The 26,531-nt window shown below is 48.5% G+C and overlaps 1 protein-coding gene across 1 annotated transcript in view; it reads right to left on the reverse strand.

Moving 5' to 3' along the window:
- The window catches only part of HECW2 (HECT, C2 and WW domain containing E3 ubiquitin protein ligase 2), a 241,822-nt gene that overhangs the window by 90,450 nt on the left and 124,841 nt on the right, over positions 1 to 26,531 (reverse strand). Inside the window, 11 exon segments of the mRNA XM_023759762.1 lie at positions 4,121 to 4,245; positions 5,011 to 5,114; positions 6,591 to 6,741; positions 11,182 to 11,277; positions 12,691 to 13,270; positions 13,272 to 13,655; positions 13,657 to 14,072; positions 14,500 to 14,600; positions 18,967 to 19,111; positions 21,504 to 21,671; positions 26,155 to 26,221. Coding sequence (XP_023615530.1) covers positions 4,121 to 4,245; positions 5,011 to 5,114; positions 6,591 to 6,741; positions 11,182 to 11,277; positions 12,691 to 13,270; positions 13,272 to 13,655; positions 13,657 to 14,072; positions 14,500 to 14,600; positions 18,967 to 19,111; positions 21,504 to 21,671; positions 26,155 to 26,221 — 2,337 coding nt within the window.

Raw genomic sequence — 26,531 nt, forward strand, 5'->3', positions numbered from 1 at the left:
ACATATATATATATATATATATATATATGAATCAAAAACATATTAATACACTCAGTTAATGTTGTCCTATAGTGAAGATTCTAGTCACAGTCCTGTCACTCATGACAGAGACAAAGGAAGTCATTTAAGCTCTGCCTCAATTGGCCCAGCTGTAGGATGAGATGATAACTGTCCTGCTCTCTTCATAATTCTGTAGGATTCAAATCCAGTGGGACAAGGATCTAAAAGATCTATAAAGAGGTAAAAATAACTCTAAAAATACAAAGCATATGTAAGTAAATGAATATATATGGGATTATACCTACCATATCTGTAACAGATGAATGATAGTAGTGAAGTTGTTTTCTACTCTGAGAACTTGGACGATCTTGACCCAGAATCCCACTTTCTATGAACTGAATAAGGGTCTCATCCCTTCTCATGAATTATGTGCTAAGCCCTGACCTAAAGACCTCAAGGACACAGAGATGAGCACGGCCTGATGACTCAAAAGGATGGAGAAGGAGAATCGCAGGGGCAGGAGGGAGGAAGAGGCTCGCCGAGGCAGAAAGCAGAGCTCGGGAAACAAAGGCCACAGGGGGGTGAAAGCACTGAATCCCACCGACAGGACGAGCAGAGCGAAGGACAGGGGTCCAGAGAGCCAGGAACACTGAGCAGGTGGGACCGGAGCGAAAGCGCGGACAGCGACAAGGAAAAGAGGCCTCTGTTCTCTCTCGTCTCGTGGTCCTCACTGGTGAGGTCCCCTCTCTGTGCGGGGGTTGTTCTCTGCTGTGCTGTGTCCTGGTCTCATAGAAAAAGGTGCTTCACTGTGAAGGGATGTGATTTCCCACCTGAAATGCAGGAGGTTAGGGCAGCGCAAAGGGCCTTGCTTCACAGCAGTCTCGGGGCAACGCACAGGCTGAGCTCCCCGGAAGCTGCTGCGTGTAAGGCGAGTCGGCAGTCGGTTGTTAACAGCAGACAGAGCCCCTCTGAATCTCTAAATGGCACAAGTTTTGTTTTCCTTTGATGTGATTTAAAACATACTTTTTGGTTAGTCCTTCTCTGTCCCAAAACGCCCTTTCCCCGCCTCCCTCGTGGTGACTGTTGTCTTCCCGGCAAGAAATGAACGCCTGATGGCTGAGTGACCGGTCAGCTCAGTGGTCACCTGGATGTTTCAGTGCAATTGTGTTAGAGTCACACTCCTTAGAGCGGAATGTGTGTTGTTTGCCTCAGTGTTTGAGGTGTTAGAAGTGAAAAATATTAAGAGCAACAGAGGGGAATTCCACTGCGATTGGGCAGGGGAATAAGACAAGGACATGTAAACATCCAGTTTGTGTCAATCAACCGATTCCTTTTGTGGCAGGTTTTGTTGTTGCTGTTTTATGGTGACTGTATGTCCTGCATCACCTGGCCCGGTCTGTTCTGTTTAATAACACAGGTAAGCACGTGACTGCTAAACAAAATCTACCTTTCATATTTCAAAAGTCCTTCATCGGGAATAGCTTTTCCACATTCACACTTGAAAAATACCATCATTGCATCTACAGCAAATATCTCTCACCTGTGGGAGCAGATGTGAGCATCTGTACACCTTAAAGAAGTTCATTATAAACAAAATCAAGTAACGTTGCTAGGATATGGAAACAGCCCTGCCTTACACAGTCTGTCTTTATTTTTACGTTACACGTTTTGTCTATATTTTTAATAATAGGGCTTTTACATTGTTCTCATCCAGCTAAGGAGTAAAATGGAGGGAAAATTTAACTTCTTGACCAAAGGTATTAACTTAACTCAATTCATCTATTTTGCAATAGTAGGAATACCTGACTTGCAAAAATATATTTATATATTTTGGAACAATGTTTTTCTTCATTAGCTCTTTGAGTGCCAACCAACATCCTAGGAAATATGCTAAAATTGCCAAGGCATTTTTGCTGATTTTACAGCAGTTTAGGAAAAAAATTATGAATCGCAAGTAAATGAAGTTACATATCCAAAAACTTATGGAAACCTTTACTACATTGACATATTTAGCAATATCATCATCACTAACAAAAGCAGACTTAGAACTGGACGCCATTTCAAAGCTTTGATAGCGCTCCCGGCACTTTTGGCAAAAGGCAGGAGGAGCGGGATCACGCTCCCCGGCACTCTAGGGGTTAAGCACTAAAAAGTTTATGTGGTGGAATTAATGTAATTCTAGAGCTTATTAAAAGCCAGAGTAATAATTATTTGGCATGTATGTTGGCAACATTATTCAGTTGCATATAATTGATATATTTATGTGTGAGAATTATTAGACACACACAGGCATACCATCTATAAAAGACATGACACTAATAATTAAATCTTGAGTTATCAGGAGAAATGGTTTATTGGGACAATTTGGAAGAAATCTGATCACAACCAACAGAGGGCAGTAGAATATATCTTAAAGCAACCATAATGCAAAACAGAAAAAAAACACCAATATTTTGTTTTCCAGTTTTTCTTTAGAGTTATCACAATCATATATCTACTTAATTATGTTCTTTTCAATAAAGATGATTAAGTAAAATACTGTTATATGAAATCTATGTTTTTATGACTAGCTTAACACAAACTGATAACTTCAAATCATAAAAAAGAAAACTAGGAAAGCTTTTAAATTAATACACTCCTTTAGTATGCTGAACATTTTCAATAATATAAACAGGGAATTTATTGGAGCGGTTGTAGGTCATAAACAACTCAGGCAAAAAAAAAGGCTAGATAATAAATCTTAAAATAAGAAAACCAAATAAAAGTTTGTTTTGTAACATTTTCCATTAACCTAAGAAGAAAAAGAAATGCCAGCAAGTAATGCCTTTTACCAAAAATTGGCTGACTTATCCCCATAAATTCATATCTTGAGACCATGAGCAAGAAACATCCAGCTACTATAATTCCTACGATGCATAAATCCGGGAAACACCCAGCAGGGTTTCAATCTTGCAGATGTGCTGAGATGCACAGCATCGACCATTTTGCAGCCAGGAACGAATGCAGTTCAGGCAGGAAAAGCAAACACAACTTAAATGCTTTAGGAAGAATTGTTTAAAACCAAGATGGGCTTCCCAGCAAAAGAAGTTTTAAAACCATGCCCACAAAAAGAGTACGGAAAACCAAAGCTAACCTGCAAACCAAATAAACAAGAAACCTGTAGTCTGCTGGGACTGTTCACCCGTTAGAGTAAGTTAGTTGTCAGCAGTCCTGCTGAATTATGGTGTGCTGAAGGCAGTGACGTCATTAAATGCAACATCTCTTTATACGTGGAAATCCCAAATTATGGGTCACAGACCACTTACATCAGCATCACTTAAGCCAGTGGTTCTCAACCTTCTGGCCCTTTAAATATAGTTCCTCATGTTGTGACCCAACTATAAAATTATTTTCGTTGCTACTTCATAACTGTCATGTTGCTGCTGTTATGAATCGTCATGTAAATATCTGATATGCAGGATGGTCTTAGGCGACCCCTGTGAAAGGGTCGTTCAACCGCCAAAGGGGTCGCGACCCACAGGTTGAGAACCGCTGACTTAAGGGGTCTTAAAAAAAAGGGGGCTCTTGGGACTTACACTACACCTATTAAACCAGACTCTCTAACGTTTGGAAACCAAGAATATGCGTGTATTTATAAAAGTCTACTGAGTTTAAAAACTGCAGCCTGGTGGTCCTTAACAGCATGAACCCTGGAGTCACGATCTCTGAAACGTTACCCTCCACGATACCACTGAGCTGTATGTCCTCGGGGGTAGTATTTAGCCTCTCTGTGCCTCGGTTTCCTCATCTGGAAACAAGGACTTTTCATCTAACTCAAAACTTGGGAGGAATGGGTCAAATCATATAGGGTGCTTAGCACGGTGCTTGGAACACACCTGGTGCTCGGTAAACATCAGCTATCGTCATTCCTACTTTGCTACACACACACACACACACACACACACACACACACTCACATACACACATACACATACATACATACACACACATACATACACATACACACATGCGCACATGCGCACATATATACACACATATACACACATACACACACATACACACGGAAGATGTCCTACGGCCGCTGCATTTTCCAGCACATCCTTCCCGAGGCGATACTCACGGGGTTCGAGTGTAGCACGGTGAAGAACTCGGGGCTGATGAGGAACTTCACGGGGGGAGACTGTAACAGCAACGTGAGCCTGGACCTGGAGGTAGAGTGCGGCAGGACGTTCTCCCGGCGGAAGTCTGCGTGGGGCGGACCAGACGGGCGTTCAGGGAGAGCGGTCCACGCGGCAGAAACATACCTGTGCGCGTCCACCTGGGGACACCTTCATCACTCGCATCACTGCTCTATTTCAGTGATGGCGAACCTTTTGAGCTCGGCGTGTCAGCATTTTGAAAAACCCTAACTTAACTCTGGTGCCGTGTCACATATAGAAATTTTTTGATCTTTGCAACCATAGTAAAACAAAGACTTATATTTTTGATATTTATTTTATATATTTAAATGCCATTTAACAAAGAAAAATCAACCCAAAAAATGAGTTCGCATGTCACCTCTGACACGCGTGTCATAGGCTCGCCATCACTGCTCTATTTCTTTATCCCCCAACACTTCCATCGCTGATGTACATTCACACAGAAAACCTGGTGGCTCTTCATTAGACTAAAGTGAAATTGAGGGTATTTCTGATCAGTTCACACCTGAATGCATCCGATGGTGTTTTAAGTGACCGGACTCGATCTTTGCCCACCAGCCCACAGATCCAGAGTTTAATTTATTTTCTCTGTGGGTTTGTGATTCTTTTCTCAGTACTGACACAAAGTCCAGGATGAAGGAGGAAGAGGTCCCTGGCGAATTCTGCTTTTGGAGCTGGATTACCAGATCGTATCGAAGATCCAAAGTTCTCTACAAGAAAAGCCTCACTTTTTGGCAATCCTTACTTCATCTGTGTTCTGCTTCTGTGCTAGGACAGCACCCCCCCCGCCCCCCGCCCCCGCCGCTCGTACCTGCGCTGGCTTGGTGGAAGTCGGCCTCCTCCCCTGCCCCATCGATGGCGGTGGTGTTTTCCTCGGGCCTCTCGTTCGTCATGGTTCTGCGGATGCTCTGATACCTAAAAGCAGGAGCTTCGTCATATCCCAGCAGCCCTGGGATCTGGGCCTCAACCCCTTCCCCGAGCCCAAGTTTCCGCGTCATCCCTGCCTCGGCCACTTCCTCCCAAACCTCCATCCCCTGACCGGCTAGGCCAGGGGTGGGCAAACTTTCTGACTCGAGGGCCACAATGGGTTCTTAAACTGGACTGGAGGGCCGGAACAAAAGCATGGATGGAGTGTTTGTGTGAACTAATATAAATTCAAAGTAAACATCATTACATAAAAGGGTACTGTCTTTTTTTTTTTTAGTTTTATTCATTTCAAACGGGCCGGATCCGGCCCGCGGGCCATAGTTTGCTTACGGCTGGGCTAGGCCATCTCTCACTTAAGTAAATCGCGTCGCATTGGATGTCTTCTGTCCATTGCTTGTGGACATTTTCCTAACAAATTTTTTAAAAATTGTGGCCATCACAGCCATCTTCCCGCTTCGAATTCCTTCTGGGGTCCCTCAATAAAGAACATAGGTGAGCCCTGATGTAGCTCGGTAGGTGAGCAGCGACCTATGAGCCAGGAGGTCACGGTTTGATTCAGGACAGGGCACATGTCTGGGTAGTGGGCTCAATCCCCAGTGTGGGGCATGCAGGAGGCAGCCGCTGAAGGATTCTCTCTCAACAGTGATGTTTCCCTCTCTCTCTCCCTCTCTAAAATCAATAAGAGTAGTTTTTAATAAAGAACACAGGTGCACACTGATATAAGTGGTTACTGGATTTTATCCAAAGAACTTTTAGCCCAGGAATTGATCTACGATGGGAATTATCTCTCTCATTATGCAATTTTCTACAGTATGTAACATTATGGTATAAAAGTGTGTACATCAAATATAAAATGCTGTATATACTTAATTTCAATTATTGGTATGTAGTTAAATCACTTAAAAGACATCAGTAAAGTGTCCTATAAGAGAAAAAACAATTGTGGTCCTTAACCAAAGAAAACTAAATCCCTCTATTGTTCAAGAAGAAACAACTTTTTGCTCTGTAGCAATCAGTACCTGAAAAAGGACAGATTAAAAAGCTTCCACTGATAATAAGGATGCATCACGCATGAGCGAGGGTTCTAGATATTTAAAAATGTATTTGGCTTACTAAAAAGCAATGCCTTGGGTTGACGAACAGGGTCAGCATCATACATTTCCTTTCCAGTTTCCAAACCAGCGGTGTGCACGTGTGTGTGCGCATGCGTGTGTGTTTGTGTGTGTGTGTGTGCACGCATGTGTGTGTGTGTGCGTGTGGTGTAGGTGGTGGTGGTGTGGGGGGGTATTATTATTATTTTTAACCAAGAGACGTTCAATGAAACCTATGAATCAAAAGACGTAGCACCTACACCTTAATGACAGGACACGCGGAGATGACAGCGAGACGCCGTGTTTCCTGCCTCGCACCAGGTAACCATGAGCCCAGCCCCAGCGCAGACCCGGGGCAGCGCGCTGCCCTCACCTGCGGTTCAGCTGCTCCATCTGCTGGATGGAGTTGGACCTCTGCAGCACCTGCGGGGCGGGGGGCGCCGTGGGCCGCTGCCACGTCGTGGTCCTGTTCACGTGGTCCACGTAGAAGATCCTGCCGTGGCTGTCGATGCGCGCCTCCCAGTCTAGACAGCAGCAACGCACCCAGAGGGGTGAGGAGGAGCCGAGCCGCCCACGTGGCCCATTCACTCAGCACCCGCTTCCCCTCGACACACTATCATCTGGGGCTACTGACATAGCCCTCCCCGCATAATCCGCCACCTCCCCTCCGTCCGCACCTGAGTCTGCTGTGCCCCGTTAGTGACCAGATCCTCTGTGTACAATACCAGCCCTTTAAAGACTCTGAATGTACAGATCTGCCCACGACACTCATCCTTCAGAGATGAGCACCAGTATTTTAAAAATACGAGCCATTGGTATCCTAATGCTTTAGGTATTTCCATCAAAATTGGTATTGCTGTTTGTTTTCCCCAAAGCAAGATTTTTTTTTCCTGTTTTTCCCCCAACTTACATAAAAATCTCATAGCTGGCCCTAGCCGGTTTGGCTCAGTGGATAGAGCATTGGCCTGTGGACTGAAGAGTACCAGGTTCTATTCCCATCAAGGGCACATGCCCAGGTTGCAGGCTCCAACCCCAGTAGGGGGCGGGCAGGAGGCAGCCGATCAATGATTCTCCCTCATCATTGATGTTTCTCTCTCTCTCTCTCTCTCCCTTTCTCTATGAAATCAATTTTTAAAAAATTTTAAAAAAATCTCACCGCTGGAAACTTCCACATGCATATTTACACACAATTTTAGTAAATAGTCTTCAGAAGGAAAGAATGCAACCCAGTCGGCACACAGCATCGCTGGCCCCGCACTTCCATTCGCACGTTTCCAAAGATGAACACACCGTCAGAGCGAGGGTAACTACTTGCCCCCCACCCCCAATCAGCGCGATGTTTTAAAAGACTGTTTCACTGTATGCGTGAGCGGTCTCATTGATTAAGTGTGTGCGTCTTAGTAAACAAACATATAAGTGCATGTTCCGTGCACACAGCTGGCAGACGGGTCCTCGGAGCCACACGCCCCAGCTCCGTGACCCTGTCCAAGGCTACTCCCCCATTAAAATACCCAGAGCGTGAGCTCATGTTTTCAAAAGGCAAAACTTTAGTCTCGGTGGCAGTCGGGAAGAGTAATTTACAGGGGAAAACAGCCGAGGTCTGCTCCTTAACCAGGCGAATCCTCGCACATTTCTACTTCTGTCCTCATTGTTTTTCCACATTAAGAAGCCCCTTTCTCCTAAGCAGCTTGATTATTTCAAAACGCTCCTGTGATTGCGCAGCTTATCCACAGACCACAGACCCTGGGGACCGGGCGGAAGCTCGTCTGCCCCCACCACCATGGCACTGCTCTGGAGGCGAACGGGGCAAGTATTCCCCAAGTCCGAGGGCTGGCGAGGCTGCATGCGCCACCCCAGCGGGCACCAGACAATCAAGGAGGGCTGCCTGGGGTAGAGGGGGGGAGGGAGCGAAAGGTCTTTTTTTCGTTGATCTCAACACATGGTGATGTCTGACATGTGGCAAACGAAAGGAAAACTGGGCTGAGGAAAAGCACCACACAGACAACACAAACCCCTGGAAGCCACTCAGGCCCCGAGGTAACAGACGCACAAGGAGCCAGCGAGCCAGCCCGCCGGGTCTGAGTTCTTCGGGCCCGGCCGCACCCCCTTCAACAGGACACTTCCGACCTGCCACCCGCTGACGAGGAGCAGCCACAGGATCGCGTTTCCAGGGCCCACTTTCCACACCCTCGGGTCCACTCCGTTGTTTTGCTCTGCTCCTTGCATACGTTCCCATCCCAAATGTTTCAGAGAACCCAGTGTTCCCATCTCGGCCCTTGCTCAGTGGAGCTGCCATACTCCAGGCATCCGCTCCACTATATCAAACCAAACCAAACGTCCATGGACACAGACGGCCGCCCCTCCCCGGGAATGTGTGCGGCCGCTTCCAATGAAAAACAAACAGGATAGGTCACCTGGGGGGATAACAGAGCGAAAGCAACGTGCAGGAAGCAGAAGAGAGACGCTGCCAAGACCCCCAGATAAGGTTGTGACTACAATTTGGCTAAATTTTCTGGCAGCTAAAGCCGAAAAGTAAGCACATTGCCATTTTCTGATAAAAAAAAAAAAAAGCAAAAAACTTGTCTTCAAAGATGGAACTTTTTCCTTGAAGAAACTAAATAAGAATTTTCCCCGAGAAATATTGGTCTGAAGTACAAAAGTCAGTGGATCAGATCTATGGTTCTGGAGCCCAGAGAGCAGGTCCCTGCCCTTTCGGGGGTGACAGGAAGGGGGGAAAGGACTGGGAGGTGCCCGTGGTGGGGGCTGGTGGCACAGGTGCACTGGTTTGGGGGTACAGCAGGCTGAGGTCCTCTCTGCCTCGTGTGTTTGAATAAAAAGTTGTAAAGGATCTCAAATAGCTGTATATTTTGTGCCTTGATCTTTAATTTAGAAGAAAGTCGCTTTTTAGATAAAAAGTATCCATTCTTTTCTCAAAACTCACTTTTAAACCCTAGAAAACAAGAGTTTCCTTAGCCTTAAACATAGTAGAAACTGTGAGATTAAACAGAAGATCTGAAGGATGAGACGAAGCGGTGTGGGGACAGAGGTGAGCGGGAATCAGGTACGCTCAGGCCTCAATCCATTAACTCATCCAGTATCACAGAACCACCCCCATCCATTTTTGCAAGATGAACGCAAGGAAACAACGCTTACGAACTTTCTTCCCATTCATCAGTCACTCATTAAATCGGATATACTATTGCATGGCCTTTTCACTTCTGAATAGATCCACTTATTCAAATGAACCACCAATGGCTCCTATTTTTAAAATCCTGAAATGTATTTAGGAAATGAAAAGAGCAGTGTGTACACAAATGCACTGACAGATCACAAAGAGTGGTCATCATTTCAGCAGGAAAGGACCTGTCTTTATAAAATACAGTCTAGAGGCCGAAATCACGGTCCAGCAAAAATCAGAGCAACTGGATATGGCCAGGGGGCCGCCATCTATCCACACAGGGATGCGATGCGAGGCGGTGCCTCCTCCAGGCCCCGTGACTCTGTTTACCTGCTACGCACCCACACACGCATCTACACGAAGCTCCTCGGAATTCGCCCCTGGTGTTCCCAATTCACGCTCCTCCGTGAGATCTAAGTATCTCCCGGGAATACTTTTCTTTCCTGCCTCTGAGCTTTTCTCCCAGGGTTGACAATAAGGGAGTTCTTTCTCCCCCTCTTCCCTCTTGCTTATGATGACACAAGGATTAATCTCTTGGTTGATTTTTAAAAACTGCTTAAAATACATGTTTCCTAGGAGTAGCCGCCCTCGGCTACCCAGGTCTATGCACAAGGGATGTGCACAGCAGAATTTCAAACGGTCGGGCCAATATTTGGACAAACTGGACATAGCCCCACCCTGCTTTTCTGCCGGCACTCCCCGAACCTCACCACTCACATGTTGGCCTTTAAGGCATACTCCCCTGACCCCCCCTCCTAGGTCCCATCACTTTTAAAGTTCAGAAGGCCAAAGGCATCCGCCTCTTGCCAGGATCACATATAAGATGGGTGAGAGGGAGTGACCAAGAAGGGAAAGCAATACAGTAGAAAAATGACTTTTCCAACAATATGATCCCCAAAGCAGTGGCTTTCTGAGTGTTACTTTTGTTCAGCAAAACGCTTTGCTCTCCGGGGGAAATACTGCTTTCAGGAATCCCAGGGGTGTGCACGGTGTTAAGATTATGCTCCGGTGACGCCTGGCCGAGGGCATCACTAGACCTGTGACTGCAGGTGTAGAGTTAGCTCCCAGCATCCCCAGCCCTCAGCCTTCCAGGGATATGCGCTTCCTGATCATGGAAGAAGCGAAATATCTTTCAAGTCCCCAGACCACAGTCATGCTCCAAGTAAGTGGTTAATGTCTGAAATGACGAACACCTCTCTGTATAAGAAAAACCCAGGCGCCTGGACTTAGTGATTTAAAACGCTGCCAGTGACTAAACAGCCGTCTATCACACAGACAGGCTTTTCCTAAGAGACTGAACCAAACTGCCCACCAACTGAGAACACACGCTGCCATTAGGCGCACATTAAAACATGTGTTATAATCCCACTAACATTCCCTCCATCTGACACACCTGATTCTCTTCCCCTGAGGCACGACTTACTCCCCGGGCCCCAAGGTCCCTACCGTTCCCAGCTGCCCTTTCATTCAACAGCACAGAGCTCGACAGGGGTCACCTTCCACAGGGGTCACCTTCCACAGGGGTCACCTTCCACAGGGGTCACCTTCCATAGGGGTCACCTTCCACAGGGGTCACCTTCCACACAGGGTCACCTTCCACACAGGGGTCACCTTCCACACAGGGTCACCTTCCACAGGGGTCACCTTCCACACCACATTGGCTGCATCAGGTGGCAGCCCCCAGGCCGCCCCCTCCAGGGGCCTGGGCATCCGTCTTTCAGGTCCCCAGGGTCCTGTCACCCCTGCCCCCCTTGGTCAGGGGAGCCCTTTAGCCAACAGTCCTCACTTGGTGGGAGAGCCTCGTCCACCCGCTGGTACCGGCTGACATCCTGGCGCACGGACGGCAGCGAGCGCAGTGGCTGGTGGCCGTTGGCCTGAGAACCTAGGGTTAAAGGTGAAAGTTATCCAGGTACTACTCCCGCCTCAGTGTCAACAACCTTAAACAACAAAACAAAACTAGCACCCAGACTGGAAACACATTAGTATAATATTGTATTAAAAACCTAGCATACATCGTGGGCAGGTCTCCTTTCTCTCTCGAGTCTCATTTCCCATAGGAAGACCCAGAAATAAAACAGGAGGTGAATGCTGAGTCAGGAAAGGGTTCCTGAGAGATGTCCATCTGTACCCGTCCCTCCCCTCCCGTCCCCGGCCCCTCCTCACCCCAACCCTTATCCTGGTCATGCACTCATGCTTTAAGGTCACCTTGTATATGGCCACAAGGTAATGAAGGAAACAAAACAAAACAACAACAGAAGGAGGAGGAAGAAAAGGAGGGGCATACTTTAACTAGGAAAATAAATTACAGCCCGGCTGGTGTGGCTCTGTGGTTGAGTGTCGGCCCATGAACCGAGAGGTCACAGTTCGATTCCCTGTCAGGGCACAGGCCCAAGTTGTGGGCTCGATCCCCAGTAGGGGGCGTGCAGGAGGCAGCCCATTGATGTCTGTCTCTCGTCAATGTTTCTATCTCTTTCTCCTAATCAACAAAAATATAGTTTAAAAAATAAATTTCAGAATAAGAAAACCCTTCCCAGTTCTGAGTCTGTGCTATGTAGGCCGATGAAACTGTCCTTCGACTTGTTGGTGCATCTATAATGGAACATTGTTTAAGGAATCATCCTATGGAGCCACATTCGTTGACACACAATACAATTTTTATGTGTGCATCTGCACCCCAAGACACTCAGAGACACGGCAAAAACGTTACACCTGATGCCAAGCCCACACTCCTTCCTCCTCTGAAAGCCTCACACGAGAGGGTGAACCTTCAGGTCCCTGAAAACCCCTGCGGGTCACCCTGACCTTGAAGCTGCCGGCCTGCGTGGTTTTGTATCTACAAACTCCGGTCCTACCAGAGATGCATTGTGACGCTTGGTTTTGCTCTTATGCTGCCCAGACAAGGGCCTCATTGCTGCATACGCATGTGCCCGTGCAGTTCACACCTACGCACCTGCCCTCAGGCATCTAGGCCCTCCAGGCCTGTCCTGTGTGGACGGGGCGCCCCCAGCACCACCCCCCATGGGCCATCCTCCTGGGGAGAGCAGGTCCCCATAACGTATTCCTGATGAGGAGCCTCAAGATCCATCATCTAAGTCTCAAGACTTCTTTGACAGGCCTCTTATCTCAGCATAAAAGGTCCACTGAAAAATATTAACAACGCTAACCACTGATCACCAGGGTGAAGCATTCAGGCCACAGTCAGCCTGCAGCATAACTTGCATTCAGGGACAAAACCATCAGACGCCTTTTGGGCAGGCTGCTTGAGCCAAGCGCCATGCTGTCCCCCACCTCCTACCTCCAGTGGCGCCCTCCTCCTGGGCAGCGGCCCCTTCACCAGCCGCCTGGGCATCGCCGGCATCGCCCTCTTCCCGGGGCTGGCTCTCCACAGCGGCAGCCGCTCCCTCGAGGCTGCCCCTCCGCTGCCAGACCTCCGCGCCCTCGTCCTGGTCGGGGAAGGGGGCCGACTCTGCCCCGGGCCCCTCCTCCTCGGCGCTGGGCATGTGCACCGCCGGCAAGGACCCAGGGGCGCACGTGGCCTCCTGCGCCCCCCGGGCGGGGCCGCCGCTGGGGGGCTCCCCCGCACAGGCCCTGTCCTCCTCCTCCTCCTGGGAAGAGAAGGCCGGGGTCTCGGGGAACCGGGCACTCTCGAGAGAGGAGCACCGCGTCTCCACCGAGGACAGCTGCGTGGTGACGCTCTCATTGCAGGAGCTGTCCGCGCCGTCCAGGTCGCTCTCGCCCTCGGGCCTGGTGCTGGCCTCGCTCACGCTCTCGGTCCGGGCGGGGTCGCTGGGTTCCGTCTCGGAGGACACCTGGGAGGGCTCCGAGCCCTGGTCAAGGGACTCGGTCTCACTGGTGGCCCTCCGGCTCCCTCCCGAACGTGTCTGGGGTGCCCGTGTCTGCCCCACTCGTGGGCGGGTCCACCTCTTGGGAGCCACAGGGCTCAGTGCCGTCCTGGTCCTGGTCCTGGTCCTGGTCCTGGTCGGCGCCGGCTGGAGACTCTGGACCCTCTTCGCTGTCCCCTGGGGCGGGGCCTGCTGGGGAGGAGCCCTCGGCCAGCTCCTCGGGGAGACCCTCCGGCTTCCCCTCCAAGGAAGCGGCATCGTGCGTGGGGGCCTCCTCGGTCTCCAGCGGGGTGTCTTCCTGCTTCGTCTGAGAGGACAGGCTCCCGTCGTCAGTCCTCGATGGCCCGCCGAACATGATCAGGCCCCCCTCCTCCTCCAGGGACGACGGGGAGCCCAGGCCCGGCTGCAGCTCGTGGTCCCTCCTCGTCGGAGTCGATGTGGAGCATGGCGCTGAGCCTCGTGTCGGTGGGGAAGCTGCTCCTCAGCTTCGGAGAGGCCCCCACGGGCCGCTCGGCGCAGGGTGCGGGGCCCGGCCTGGCAGGGCCTCCGTGTTCCACGGCATCCAGGTAATCGTTGAGTGAGTCCTGGCGTCCGCGGGGCGGCGAGTTCCTTGAGGACACAGAGGTCAGATCCTCCGCGTCCATGTCCAGGGTGGAGCTAGTCCTGCAGGAGTGCTTGGGAGTCCCCTCGGCACTCTCCTCGGACACGGGCCCGTTGGAGCAGGCCGGGCCGTCGGGGTGGGCCCCGGCCATCTCCTCCTCATCCGATGGGCTGCCCAGGTCTCCGTTCACAGAGCCGACCCCGAGCATCGTGCCCACGGCTTCCGGGGAAGCATCTGAAGGAGAAAGCAGCGTTCATCAAAACCAAGCCCTCTCGCAAATTAACTTTTCATGTCCTATCCCTTCGTCAACCATCAGTTCATGGATGCAGTCCTCCCCCTGAACCCTCTTCCCAGCATCGCCGACTCGCTAAGACTCACGCCTCACCAGGAACGGGCCTGTTGCCGGTCACTCTGACGTATGAGGTGCACACGTTCACTACTGGGCACGGGCGACCACCCGGCGCCCACATGCAGGCGTACGCACCTGAGAGACGTTTCTGACAAGCAGGCTCTTCGGCGCTGCGTGACCACCTCCAGGTCATCACTGGGTCGCTGTTTTTGTTTTCAGAACAGGACACCCATTTGATCCTATGCACATGCAAACTGACAGCGAAGACGCAACGCGTTTTCCCACAGGGACAGACTTATCCCGGCATCTCACCTTCATGCAGGGAGGACGTCACCTCCACTTTAAACTGGAGGTACCCGCTCACGTGGTCGGCGGGCAGCCTTCTGCCGAGGTTGTAGCTCAGCATCTGGTCGCTGCAGAGGAGAAAGGGTTTCGTCCTTCTACACTGGTGCCAGCCTTCGTCTTCTCCCCACAACCCCCACCCCGCCCCGAATCCCATGTACTTCACTTAACACTTACAGACTTATCCTGTATAATAAAGAGCTAATATGGTAATTAGACCGAACAGCAGAACGACCGTCCAGACGACCTTCCAGACGAGGCAGCCTGGGCTGCTAGGGCCAAGCCCATTGCACGAATTTCGTGCATCAGGCCTAGTAAGAAAATAAAAGGCTCAAAGGCACGTTTGAGTCCAGTCTAATACTGTTCACTCGAACAAGTGAATACTTAGATAAAGGGAAATCTGGTCAGCCCAACTGGCGTGGCCCAGTGGTTGAGCATTGACCTATGAACCAGGAGGTCACGGTTGATTCCCGGTCAGGGCACATGTCCGGGTTGTGGGCTCGATCCCCTCTGTGGGGCGTGCAGGAGGCAGCCGATCAATGATTCTCTCTCATCATTGATGTTTCTATCTCTCTCTCCCTGTCCCTTTCTCTCTGAAATCAATAAAAATACATTTTTTAAAAAAAGAAAATCTTGTCTGAAGGAAAATTATGAGTAAAAGCAGAAAATGCAGTACTGCGTGTGTGGGGTTTTTTAAGTCCACTGATGCGCTCCCTCACTGTGAAGGGTGCCCAGGGAGAGGACACTTTGAGAATCATGGAGGAGCTGTGAAAGGCCTGGAATGAGGGGGTTTCTGGGCTCAGGTGCAGGCACAGTGGGCCTGGCTCCTTGGCACTGAGCACGCCAGGAAGCCAGTTCTGGAAGGACCCGCAGGCCAGGGCTCTCGCACGCACGCGGTCCTGGGGGGCAGTGTGTTCTGAAGAATGAGAGCTGGGGGATAGGAGGTGGCAGCCACGCCCTGACAGCTGCTCCCGCTGAGTGAAGGGCCGCGGCGCTGACCCTCCCCGTCCACCTGCACAGTAAGGGGGAGCTGGCCCTCGCCGATGGGGATGGGGCAGCTGGAGAAGCTGATGTGCCCCTGGGGTGGGTCTGGCTGCTGCCCTGGCAGGCGTGCTGAGGGGACCGCATGTGGGCAGGCCCAGGTTCTGCCCCACCTCGGCTCCTGGCTCAGGCTCCCAGCCTCCTCTGGGATGGAACTGTCTGTCTTTTCAATTCCGTGTCTATTTATCAACGTCAACTGCAATTACATCATGTCTTGGTATGCAAGCCACTTTCATTCCGCGTCTGACCTACATTTAATAAGGAAAGTAACCCTGGCCTGGCCCCCAATCACTCCATCTCCGCTCTCACACTGCCCTCTGCTGGCAGCTGCAGGACACACCGCGCCTCTCCCTGCTGTTTGCAACAGCACAGCCAGCGCAGGGCCCCAGCAGGCGGTTTAGGGTTAATCTGCATCACTGTTTGTGCTTCTCCTCCTCCTCAGCACAGTGCTAAGGAGCCGCTATCTGTGGAAGAGAGCACGTGCTAATTAACGTGCAATCCGAGGTCAGCTCCCATGAAGTTCTTTGGCTCCATAGCAAGAATCTCATAAAACAATACTATACCCTTCACCTTTCTCTTTTTCTCCCCTAGAAACGTGGTGAGGATTTTTCTTGTCTTGACTGGTGCTTCGAAGCTGCTTTGTTTCCCCAAACTGAGTCTCCCTGTGTGTCACTCACGCTCCGCTGGGGGCTCTGCCTGCTTCTTCTCTTTACTCCTCCCAGCATGCTCTGGCGGAGGCCCTGTTGGCTAGAGGCGACGGCACAGGGAGGAGAAGCAACCTGCCCCTGGCCAGACACGAGGGAGGAACAGAGCCAGGGTCAGAACAGGGATTCACCTAACACGGAAGCCGGCCCTGCTCTCACCACATCCCATCTGACTCATCCTGCCTCTGGCGGGGACACATTACTGTGAACGGTGTATGATACACTATCATGTGCTCTAATTATAGGGAAGAAGTGCCAGGAGCTCTCACTACCTGCCTGGAGCGTTCCTCACCGATGGCATCGCAGCAATGACGCGGCCTGGACGTGACGCGCCCGGACAGAGGCAGGCCCGCCCTCCCTGAAAACGGCCGGCTTCACGCAAAGGCACCCAAAGCAGGTGGATCGCGAGGAGCCCCGGCTCACCCTGCACCGCCCCTGTGAGCCCCGACTGTGTCCGACCGTCTCGGCCTCCCACACAGAGTAAGGGAGACCCGGCATTTTTCAAGAAGTAGTGATTACCGGATGGGAAGCAATAATCCGATCAGAAACATGTATTTCGATGCTAACATCTGGCCTACTAATATGTAGTACGTGTCATTCTTACTTAATGAAGCCAATCCCTGGGCCTCCGCATCAGGCAATGCTCTCACTGTTCGTGTACAGAAATATTTCGTAATTCTGCTCTGCTGTCCATTCATGCTGGACCTCCTTCCGGCACACGTGGACTCCATGATCTTTCAAAGACTAAATGAGCCCAGCTGTGTGGCTCAGTGACTGAGCGTCGACCTGTGAACCAGGAGGTCATGGTTCCTTTCCCGGTCAGAGCACATGCTTGGGTTGCAGGCTCAGTCCCCAGGAGGGGGCATGCAGGAGGCAGCCAATCAATGATTCTCAGCATTGATCTCTCTCTCTCCCTCCCTCTCTGAAATCAATAAAAAAAAAAAAAGAAGACCAAATGAAAAGCCAGCAAGTCAACAAGTTTCACACACTGACAAGGTTTTATCTTTCCTTGATCATTCTGACTGACATATGTCAATGAACACTTCTGCCATAAGTAGAGTCTCATTTGTTAATTACACCTTTTATTATGTAAATTATATAATTATATAAATTAAATGGTAGCTACATTTCCCATAGTTATTCTCACGCTTTATAATCACTCACTTTCTATAAACCCTAAAAATAATTTTAAAAACTTCCCAAAGTACATTATCTCCACTAGCAGCAATCAATGTTATCCTTAAAAATAACAAATTAAAAAAAATAGTGCATCTCCCAGCTTGTATCTGATAAACTAGCTGCTAGAATTTCAGTGTGATTTATACTTCCTGTGGGCTGGCTCAACCCCAAACTCCATCACCTCTGAGGGCCAGAGAACTAGAATCCATTGGAATCCCTTAGTTTCAGATTTCTACGGCGTCTTAGAGATGACCTGGCCTAAACGCCTTATTCATCAGGAGGGAAAAACAACGCCCATAGAAGCGGTGGTGCCAGCCCCGTGAGTCAGCTGCAGGGGAACACAGTGCCCGCCTCCCTCAGGTCGCTGGACCATAGGATGCTCCTGCCGGTCCTCACGGGGCTGCAGACTGACCCGCACTCAGCTCCCAGCTCCGCCACCTGCTGGTGAGCCTCTCCTTCCTCATCTCTGAAATGGGTGTAATCACATTCCTCACCTCCCAGAGCTGTTGAGCTGATGACATGAGCTAATGCGTGTCACCTGCTCAACTCCCGCCACAGAGCGAGTCTTGGCCTCTCTTTTGTTCACTAGTACTGTTGGGACAGCACAACCACTAAGGCTGCCAACACTGACACGGCCGCTGTCCCTACTCTTACTGCTCTTACTCCTCTTACTACTATTACTACTCTTACTACTCTCACTACTATTACTACTCTTACTACTCACTACTATTACTACTATTACTACTCTTACTACTCTCACTACTATCACTACTCTTACTGCTATTACTACTCTTACTACTATTACTCCTCTTACTACTGCTGGGGCTACTGCTACGACTACTGCAACCACCACATGTTCAGCATGTTCTCTTACAATGACCAAGGTCCGAGTGCCACCTCAGGCGCCAGTGTCACCGCACTTGCTGGTCCTCGCCATGTACACATCGACAGGCCATTTATAACAAGGGGTGGAGGCATGTTATGATTTCTTACCTACGTTATTCACAACTTACAAAAGGCTCACAGACAGCAAACGTAAATGACAGCTGCCTGGGTGAATGGATATGTCTAGGAGTTCCCCCGTCAACCAGTTCCCCGGATGGGATCAACCCGGATCAGGGAGGCGTCGACATGACACCAGGATCCTGACTTGGGGAACTTGGGGAGAGGCCTTTATAGCGAGATTCCAAAAGACTCCACCCAGCTGATGTGGTGCAGAAATGCTCGCGGCAGAGATTCCAAAAGACTCCACCCAGCTGATGTGGTGCAGAAATGCTCGCGGCAGGCCACCTTGGAAAAGACAGACACCCCCAAATGGTGCATCACTAAGTCAGAGCGCTTCGTCCTGCCCGTTTTCATGTAGGAGCATTTCCACTTTTAAAAGAGATGTGTTATCACTTCTTATCAGTGAGCAAAGGCCTAGGGCTGGAAGTGAAAGCATCATTTCAGCTGCTTCTGTGCAACCCCCCCCCCGAAAGGCCCACCCAGAGGTGTTGGGGGCGGGGCTGGTTACCCGATGGCCTGGCGCTCCAGCAGCCGCTGCACAGGGATGGTCAGCTTCCCCAGGAAACGCTTGATGATAGGACGGCTCTTGGCAAATTTGTCTTTAATTTCAATTTCTAAGACATCGGTAAGAAGTGCAAAAAAGGAGTATTTCTGAAAGTAAAAACAGATAACAGGCTGATTCAGAAAAAGACAAACAGGAAATTACATCATTTATTATGATAGAAAATGTCATCGCTTTTCAATCTTAATGACGTACAGAGTCCACATTGCTAGAAAGAGCTACAGCTGTTGTCGATTTTTTATTCACTCAGACTCATTAACATGCACAAAGATTCAAAACCAACAGCTGCCCGGCTGGCGGGGCTCAGTGGTTGAGCGTCAACCTATGAATCGGGAGGTCACAGTTCAATTCCAGGTCAGGGCACATGCCTGGGTTGCAGGCTTGGTCCCCAGTGGGGGGCGTGCAGGAGGCAGCCGATCGATGATCCTCTTTCATCATTGATGTTTCTGTCTCTCTATCCCTTTCCCTTCCTCTCTGAAATCAATAAAAATATATTTTTTAAAAAACCAAACCCAACAAGCTAGGGATCTGTATGACAAAGGGAGCCCCTTCCCTTACCACATCCTTTCCTGCTTCAACAGTTTTAGGAGATGTTACCAAATATTAAATTGTGCACAATACAATTTTAGTATTCATATATTTATTGTATCTTAATTCTTTGAAATTTAACATGCTGGTATAGGATGGTTTAGAACAGTGATGGTGAACCTTTTGAGCTCAGCGTGTCAGCATTTTGAAAAACCTTAACTTAACTCTGGTGCCGTGTCACATACAGAAATTTTTTGATATTTGCAACCATAGTCAAACAAAGACTTATATTTTTGATATTTATTTTATATACTTAAATGCCATTTAACAAAGAAAAATCAACCAAAAAAATGAGTTTGCGTGTCACCTTCTGACACGCGTGTCATAGGTTCACCATCACTGGTTTAGAATGAACCGATATATTTGGTTAACAGCAATTTTCATTCCTGATCCCATGTTATGTAGAAGTTGCCCAACATAGGTTCAAATACCCCTACTAAAGTAGAAACATCTACAGAATACCCTGGTTTCCTTGGTAAATATTCAAGTAAATATTTACACCCCCCTCCTCAGGCTTGCACTGGCCACGTCGGTAAGAACTTTGTCAATATCAAATGTGAGGAAAATAAAGTGATTGCTAATTATTGCACTCTGTGCCTGCTAGCGCTCGTGTTGAGATAAATTTTATGTTTTCTAGGCTTCTAACGTGTTGAAATTCGGTGGTCCGCCTTTACAAGTTATTTACTGTTTTGGAGATAGTAAGTACTTGTTTTTAAAACCAGGAATAAGAAAACATGCTTTTATCTGTTTAAATAACCTAAGAACTCCTAAGAGCCATATCTTTTCTCCACTTGGTTAGAGGTCCCCTGAGTTATCTCCCTCTCCAATGAAATACTTCCACACACTGTCAGAACATGGTTGTCAATAAACAGTTAGGGAATGTTTTAATTATCGGTGTGATTCCTATGCCAACAAAGGTTTACCCAGAAACACTATCTAGTACTGGAAATGTCTTGGGTCCCAAAAAAACGGCTGTCCTCACTCGAGGAGAAACGGGGTCTCTGTTCGTTCTCGGGGTTTTCTGTAGTTCTAAGGAGAGCCCCTCGCCGGGTCTCCCTGGCACTCGGCACCGACTAAGGGAGTTGGGAGGGAGCCTGAGGACCCCCAACACAATCTGGCTTCACTCTCTGAGTAGCGCACTGAATTTCCCGAAATCAAGAAATCCCAGACACATTCGCCAGAGCCTGCAGGCGGGGAAACTCCTTTAATTTGCACTGAATATATGCGAGAACGAAACACCAACATTTCAAATAAAAACCATCAATCTCTCTGATTTCTCCTTCTGCCTCCAGGTCCAACATGACTGCAAGACAATGCTGCTGGGCCTGTCCTGTCTCCACATTTTGACACTCTGTGCTCATCATTTGTTTGCATTGATTTTGACTTTTAAAAAAATATATTGCAGCCCAGCTGGCGTGGCATTGAGCGTCGACCTATGAACCAGGAGGTCACGGTTTGATTCCCGGTCAGGGCACATGTCCGAGCTGTGGACTCGATCCCCAACGTGGGGCGTGCAGGAGGCAGCTGATCAAAGATTCTCTCTCATCACTGATGTTTCTATTTCTCTCTCCCTTGTCCCTTCCTCTCTGAAATCAGTAAGAATATATTTTTAAAAACCACACACACACACACATACATACACATATTGCATTAAAGTATTTCTTTTGATTTTTGAGTCTTTTGGCATCCTTTACATTGTGCACCGTAAGATGCTTCCCTTGCCTTATTCTAGACCAGCCCCGACTAGAGGGAATATCTCATTCTCACTGTGCCCTCTCTCCAACAGGCCCCCTAGACACCTCCAGCTCAATGCTGCACAGAGTCCGGAGGAAAGGGCTGGAGTTGGCCACCTCCTCCTCCTTGGTCACGTCTCAGACCCTGGGGACCACCTCACTCTCGGTGCCAAATGGGGTTGGTGGTGTTGCTGATGATGGTGGACCTCCGCTCCTGCCCATGGTGGGCACAGGTAGGGAAGCTGCTCTTCTTCCCCGGCCGGATGGACATCTTCAGGTAAGGGTCCGGGTTGAAGAACATCCCTTTCTTTAGCCCGACAGCTCTGAGATCTTTAAAGAAAGAGAAAGAGAGGAGGGAGGAAGGGAAGAGAAGGGCAGAGGAAAAGAGACAGAAGGACAAGCAGCTCAATGACAATTGTTCTTAAATAATCAGGCAGGAAGCACTAAACAGAAAGGATCTGGTGAAACGATAGCACTGTTATTCATACTGCGACCACGTAGGTAAGTGAGTTCAGGCGGGTTGTGACTCATCCCAGCAGAGAGGCCTCCTAGCAGGCTGCAAAAGTGAGCCCAAACTTTACCCCCACCTCACACACCTAGATTCTAACGTGTATGTGGGTTGGCAACCAGCATTACAATGTCTTGAGAGAAATCCTCAGTAAACTGTTTATTTAAAAAAAACAAAACACCAATAGGTCCCTTCATGAGAGAAATATGAATCTTTGACATACATACAGGAAATGCACTGACCGACGTTTAACTGGGGCGGACACTGCAGAGCACACATTCAGTTGCACACATTCACCATGTCACGTATCTTCCACAAATGCCATGAATGATAGGGAAGCGGGGAGACCAGAAATATTTCTGAAAGTTGAATGCTACCTACTGGATTAAATAACTATGAGGTTACTTCCTAAATAGCCTAAGTCACTTAAATATTGAACGAGTGTCCCATGTCTCATCTTCTGCAGCAGCTGTGATTTCACTATGCGAGCTGCTAAAAGTTCTGGCTAAAGTCAGGTTCGTGAAGAGAATGACACTTTTTTTTAAAGGCCAGGCTTAGGGATACACACACGTCAGGAAATGAAGCTGCTTCCCTGCAGGTGGCCCCTGAACCTCCAAAGGCCTCTGGGTTACCCAGACCCGCTGGGGAAGAGACCCCGTCATGTGACCCTAAATTGTCTCCACGGCCATCCTACTCAATCCCATTTCTGAAACACAAAGTCTTTCTTCGAAGGACAGAACTGGCCGGGGGCTGCCCAGAGAACCCTACTCTCTGGGGACTGCTCCCTGCAGGCGCTCACACCCTCATCTACCAGTGGGAACTTGGGGTCTAGACGTCTGTGCCATGAAAACAGACCGGGAGAGTCTGATGACACACAACGGGCAGTAGAGGGAGGCAGTTTAATGTGTTGGCAAAGCCCTCACCGGTTTGGCTCAGTGGATAGAGCGTTGGCCTGTGGACTGAAGGGTCCTAGGTTTGATTCCTGGTCAAGGGCGCGTACCTGGGTTGCAGGCTCCATCCCCAGTGTGGGGCGTGCAAGAGGCAGCCAATGAATGATTCTCTCTCATCATTGATGTTTCTAGCTCTCTCTCCCTCTCCAAAAAATAATTTAAAAAACATACACACACACAAAAGAAAAACTTATTTTAATATGTTGGCAAAGATTGAAACATTCAACAGACAGGACCTGATGTTAAGAACATGCAGGAGACAGAGTGAGATCACTGACCTGAAAACCGGCGGGAGCGACGCTGCTGTCCCCTCGGGAGCCTGACCGCTCCCATCCCTGCCCCCCCCCCCCGCCCACCAGTGCACTTGCACTTCATTACCCATTTAATAACACTGCGTGTCTTCACTGGGCTTACTTTAGCATAAAATAGCCAGCCTTGAGAGAGAAAATGCAATTTACATACTTATTTTCTTACCTTTCTTGATTATGCTCGCCTCGACTCAAAGGCAGAAAAATGACATTCTTTAGATAGTAAATCGAGTTCTTTGCAATAAATGAGGAATAACATGTACAGAAATGGCTGCCACACAGTCTGACAGAGCTAAATCATTCATGCAAAACATTCCTTTGAACACAAAGAATTTCCCCAGAAGATGAAGTCACTGTGATGAAAGAAGTCACTGCTAACCCTCATACCAGTTTTCCACCAGGGACACTGTGCAAATAAACCTTCATTGAGAAATACAACCAACTCCCAGTTATGTGTGGTCGGATTGCTCAGTTCCCTTCACCGGTCTCATCTCTGCTCTTGTTTCTCCCTTTTGCCTTTTATATCCCTTATTGCTCATAAATATCCGCATCACCTAATAGACCAATGAAGGACTCAAAGTCACAAAGGTATGACATGGTAGATATCCTGGTTTACAGCTTTATCTGGAGAAGAGGTTTAAGACATTAATCAAAACACAGTTGTTTTGTTTTTGGCATGTTGGTGTTTCTTTTTTGTTTTGTTTTGGTTTTTTTAAGAGAGAGGGGAAGAGAGAGAGAGAGAGAGAGAGAGAGAGAGAGAGAGACATCAATTGGTTGTCTCCCACACATGCACTGACTGGGGATCAAACCCGCAACCTGGGTATGTGCCCTGACTGGGAATCAAACCCACGACCTTTTGGTGTATGCGATGATGCCCCAACCAACTCAGCCAGGGAAAACACAGTTTTTGGATTTTGCCGTAGAGTTCAATTATTTGTGTCCCTAGTTATTCATAGATAATCAAGAGTAGAGCGTTTGCAGGCAGCCACTCCACAGGGCTTACATGCTCTTGGATAAATATCGTCACTCAATGTCAATATGCTACAACCAGATTAATTTGTTCAGAATTAGAGACTTGTTTTCATATTCTATCGTTTTAGCCACTTCTGTCTACCACCTGCACATATCTGACCACATGGTAGGAAATAAGACATAATGTTAGCCAGCCGCCACGTGTATTGAGGTGGGACATTAGAAGTTGTGTTTAAAGAAGAAACATCTGGCTGTGCCCCTACTTTTTAGGAAAATGTCCTGGGATTTCCATGTTCTAGATGCTCATTCTCCCGTAATGAGTTAATTAACACCCCTCTGCAGTCAAAATCAATATGTGTGTATCATTTTTAAATATTTTTATTGATTTCTGAAAGGAAGGGAGAAGGAGAGAGAGATAGAAACATCAACGATTAGAGAGAATCATTGATCGGCTGCCTTCTGCATGGCCCCTACTGGAGATCGAGCCTGAAACCCGGGCATGTGCCCTTGACCGGGAATCAAACTGTAACCCCCTGATTCATAGGTCCACGCTCAACCACTGAGCCACGCCAACTGGGCTGTGCGTGTCCTATTCAGACTGATACTGACCGCTTGGAAGCACAGGGCGATGCTTCTACACTAAGGAAACCACGGTGTGGTCAACCTACATGTCCTGAGCCACGCAGGCCAGCTCGTGCTCCCCACCGATAAAGAAAGGACTTGTGCACCTGCAGCCCCTCAGGACTCTGAGGTCTAAGGTACAGGTCGCCACCTGCCATGTTCTTGAGAGACAGACAGATGAAGGGACAGGGGAGTGTCACAGGCAGTGGTGTGCCTACGTGCCCTGCTGAAAACCTAGACATGTGTCAACGCTGAGGGTTCCAACCAAAACATATGCACTGGCCACGTCTGAGCCATCAGTCATCAGTTCACCACTGCCGAGACCCGCCAGGAAACAAAACCAAGCAAGTTTTCCCAGGAAGTGCCTCCTCTGCTAGGACGGACATGGTCCCCGCAGGCCACGGCAGCCGTGAGTGACTTCCGTGCGCCCTTCGGTCAGATGCGACGAGGGTACACCACTGCCACGTCTGTTTTGAAGATCGGCCTGCTGACTCTCACTCGTGAGAACATATATTTTCATGCACATTTTTTTTTTGCAGCTAAGAAAGTAAACTGAATTTAAATTGAGAAGCACAACACAGATGGAAAATGAAAACAAAGCATCTGAAATGATAGACGTCTGTCAGACTTCATTTTGGATGTGTTGTAGCACAGTCGTCGACTTTGAAAGTCCATTTCAAACGCTGACTTTCTTAGTAAATTCTTGACTTTCTGACTGCCCATTGACTTTTTAAAAATCAAAGGCTTTCAAACTTTTTGAGTCCCCTACATATGAAGTAACATGTGACCATGAAACCCACACACACATACAGAGATGTTTTTCAGTTTGTATAAACTGATGTTCTATGAAAAAATATTTCCCTTTGGTGGTAAACTGATTTTTTTCTATGCTTTTTTAAATTGCTAGTTTCAATGAAATATATCTTGTAAACCACAAATGAGTTCCCACTCACAACCAGGTCTTTCGTTTTATGATACACAAACAAGCAATTAAAATATTGCAGCAACCAGAAAACAACAAAACAAATTGTTTTGCCCACTTTCTATTTTTATGTGTATTCCTCCACAGACATTGGGGTTCCCCTGGCTTCCCCCCTCGTTTCCACATTTCCCTTTCCCTAGATGAGGTAAGCACAAATCATCTTCAATAACCAACGCCCTCATGTGTGGTTAACACATGACATTACAGATTTTTTTAAAAGTAACTATACACAGTTACAGTCCTTTTCCCACCAGAAAACTCATTAGAAGAAATAACTTCTGAGTTTATATCAATGATCTATTTTTATCCTGGTAAAAGATATACTTGAATTTCAGAAGTATGACCCCCCCCCAGATCAATAACTAACTAGTCCACCTATAACATATGAGAATCTGTGAAAGAAAGGACTATTGATGCCCTTAAAATCGCAGACTTTCAAGCTGGACATCGCGCCAATGAAAGGCAGCCTTACCGGACAGTGTGAAGCTGATGAGCTTCCGGGAATGCGGGCTTCCAGAAGCACCTCCTTCTGCCCCCATCTGCAGACAAAAAACACGCGTGTGAAGCTTCACAGGGTCTGAGGCTGCTCAGCCGTCCTGGGGAATCACGTATGTTTGCCAGTGTGATGATGTTCGTACCAAACATGCCTGTAGTATATACCTTCTCATAAGCTGCGAAGCTTAGAATTGAGACACAAATGCAGATTCTCAGAGATGAGAGAAAGATCACACCTAACTTCATCTTTTACCCGAATGAGACCGATAGGAGCTTCTAAATTCGCTGGATATGAATCAACTTACTTTCTGTCCTTTTAGTCTTGCTAGAGATAGTGATAGATAGTAATGTACT

The sequence above is a fragment of the Myotis lucifugus genome, unplaced genomic scaffold (genome assembly GCF_000147115.1).
Source record: "Myotis lucifugus unplaced genomic scaffold, Myoluc2.0 scaffold_3, whole genome shotgun sequence".
Classification (NCBI taxonomy): Eukaryota; Metazoa; Chordata; class Mammalia; order Chiroptera; family Vespertilionidae; genus Myotis; species Myotis lucifugus.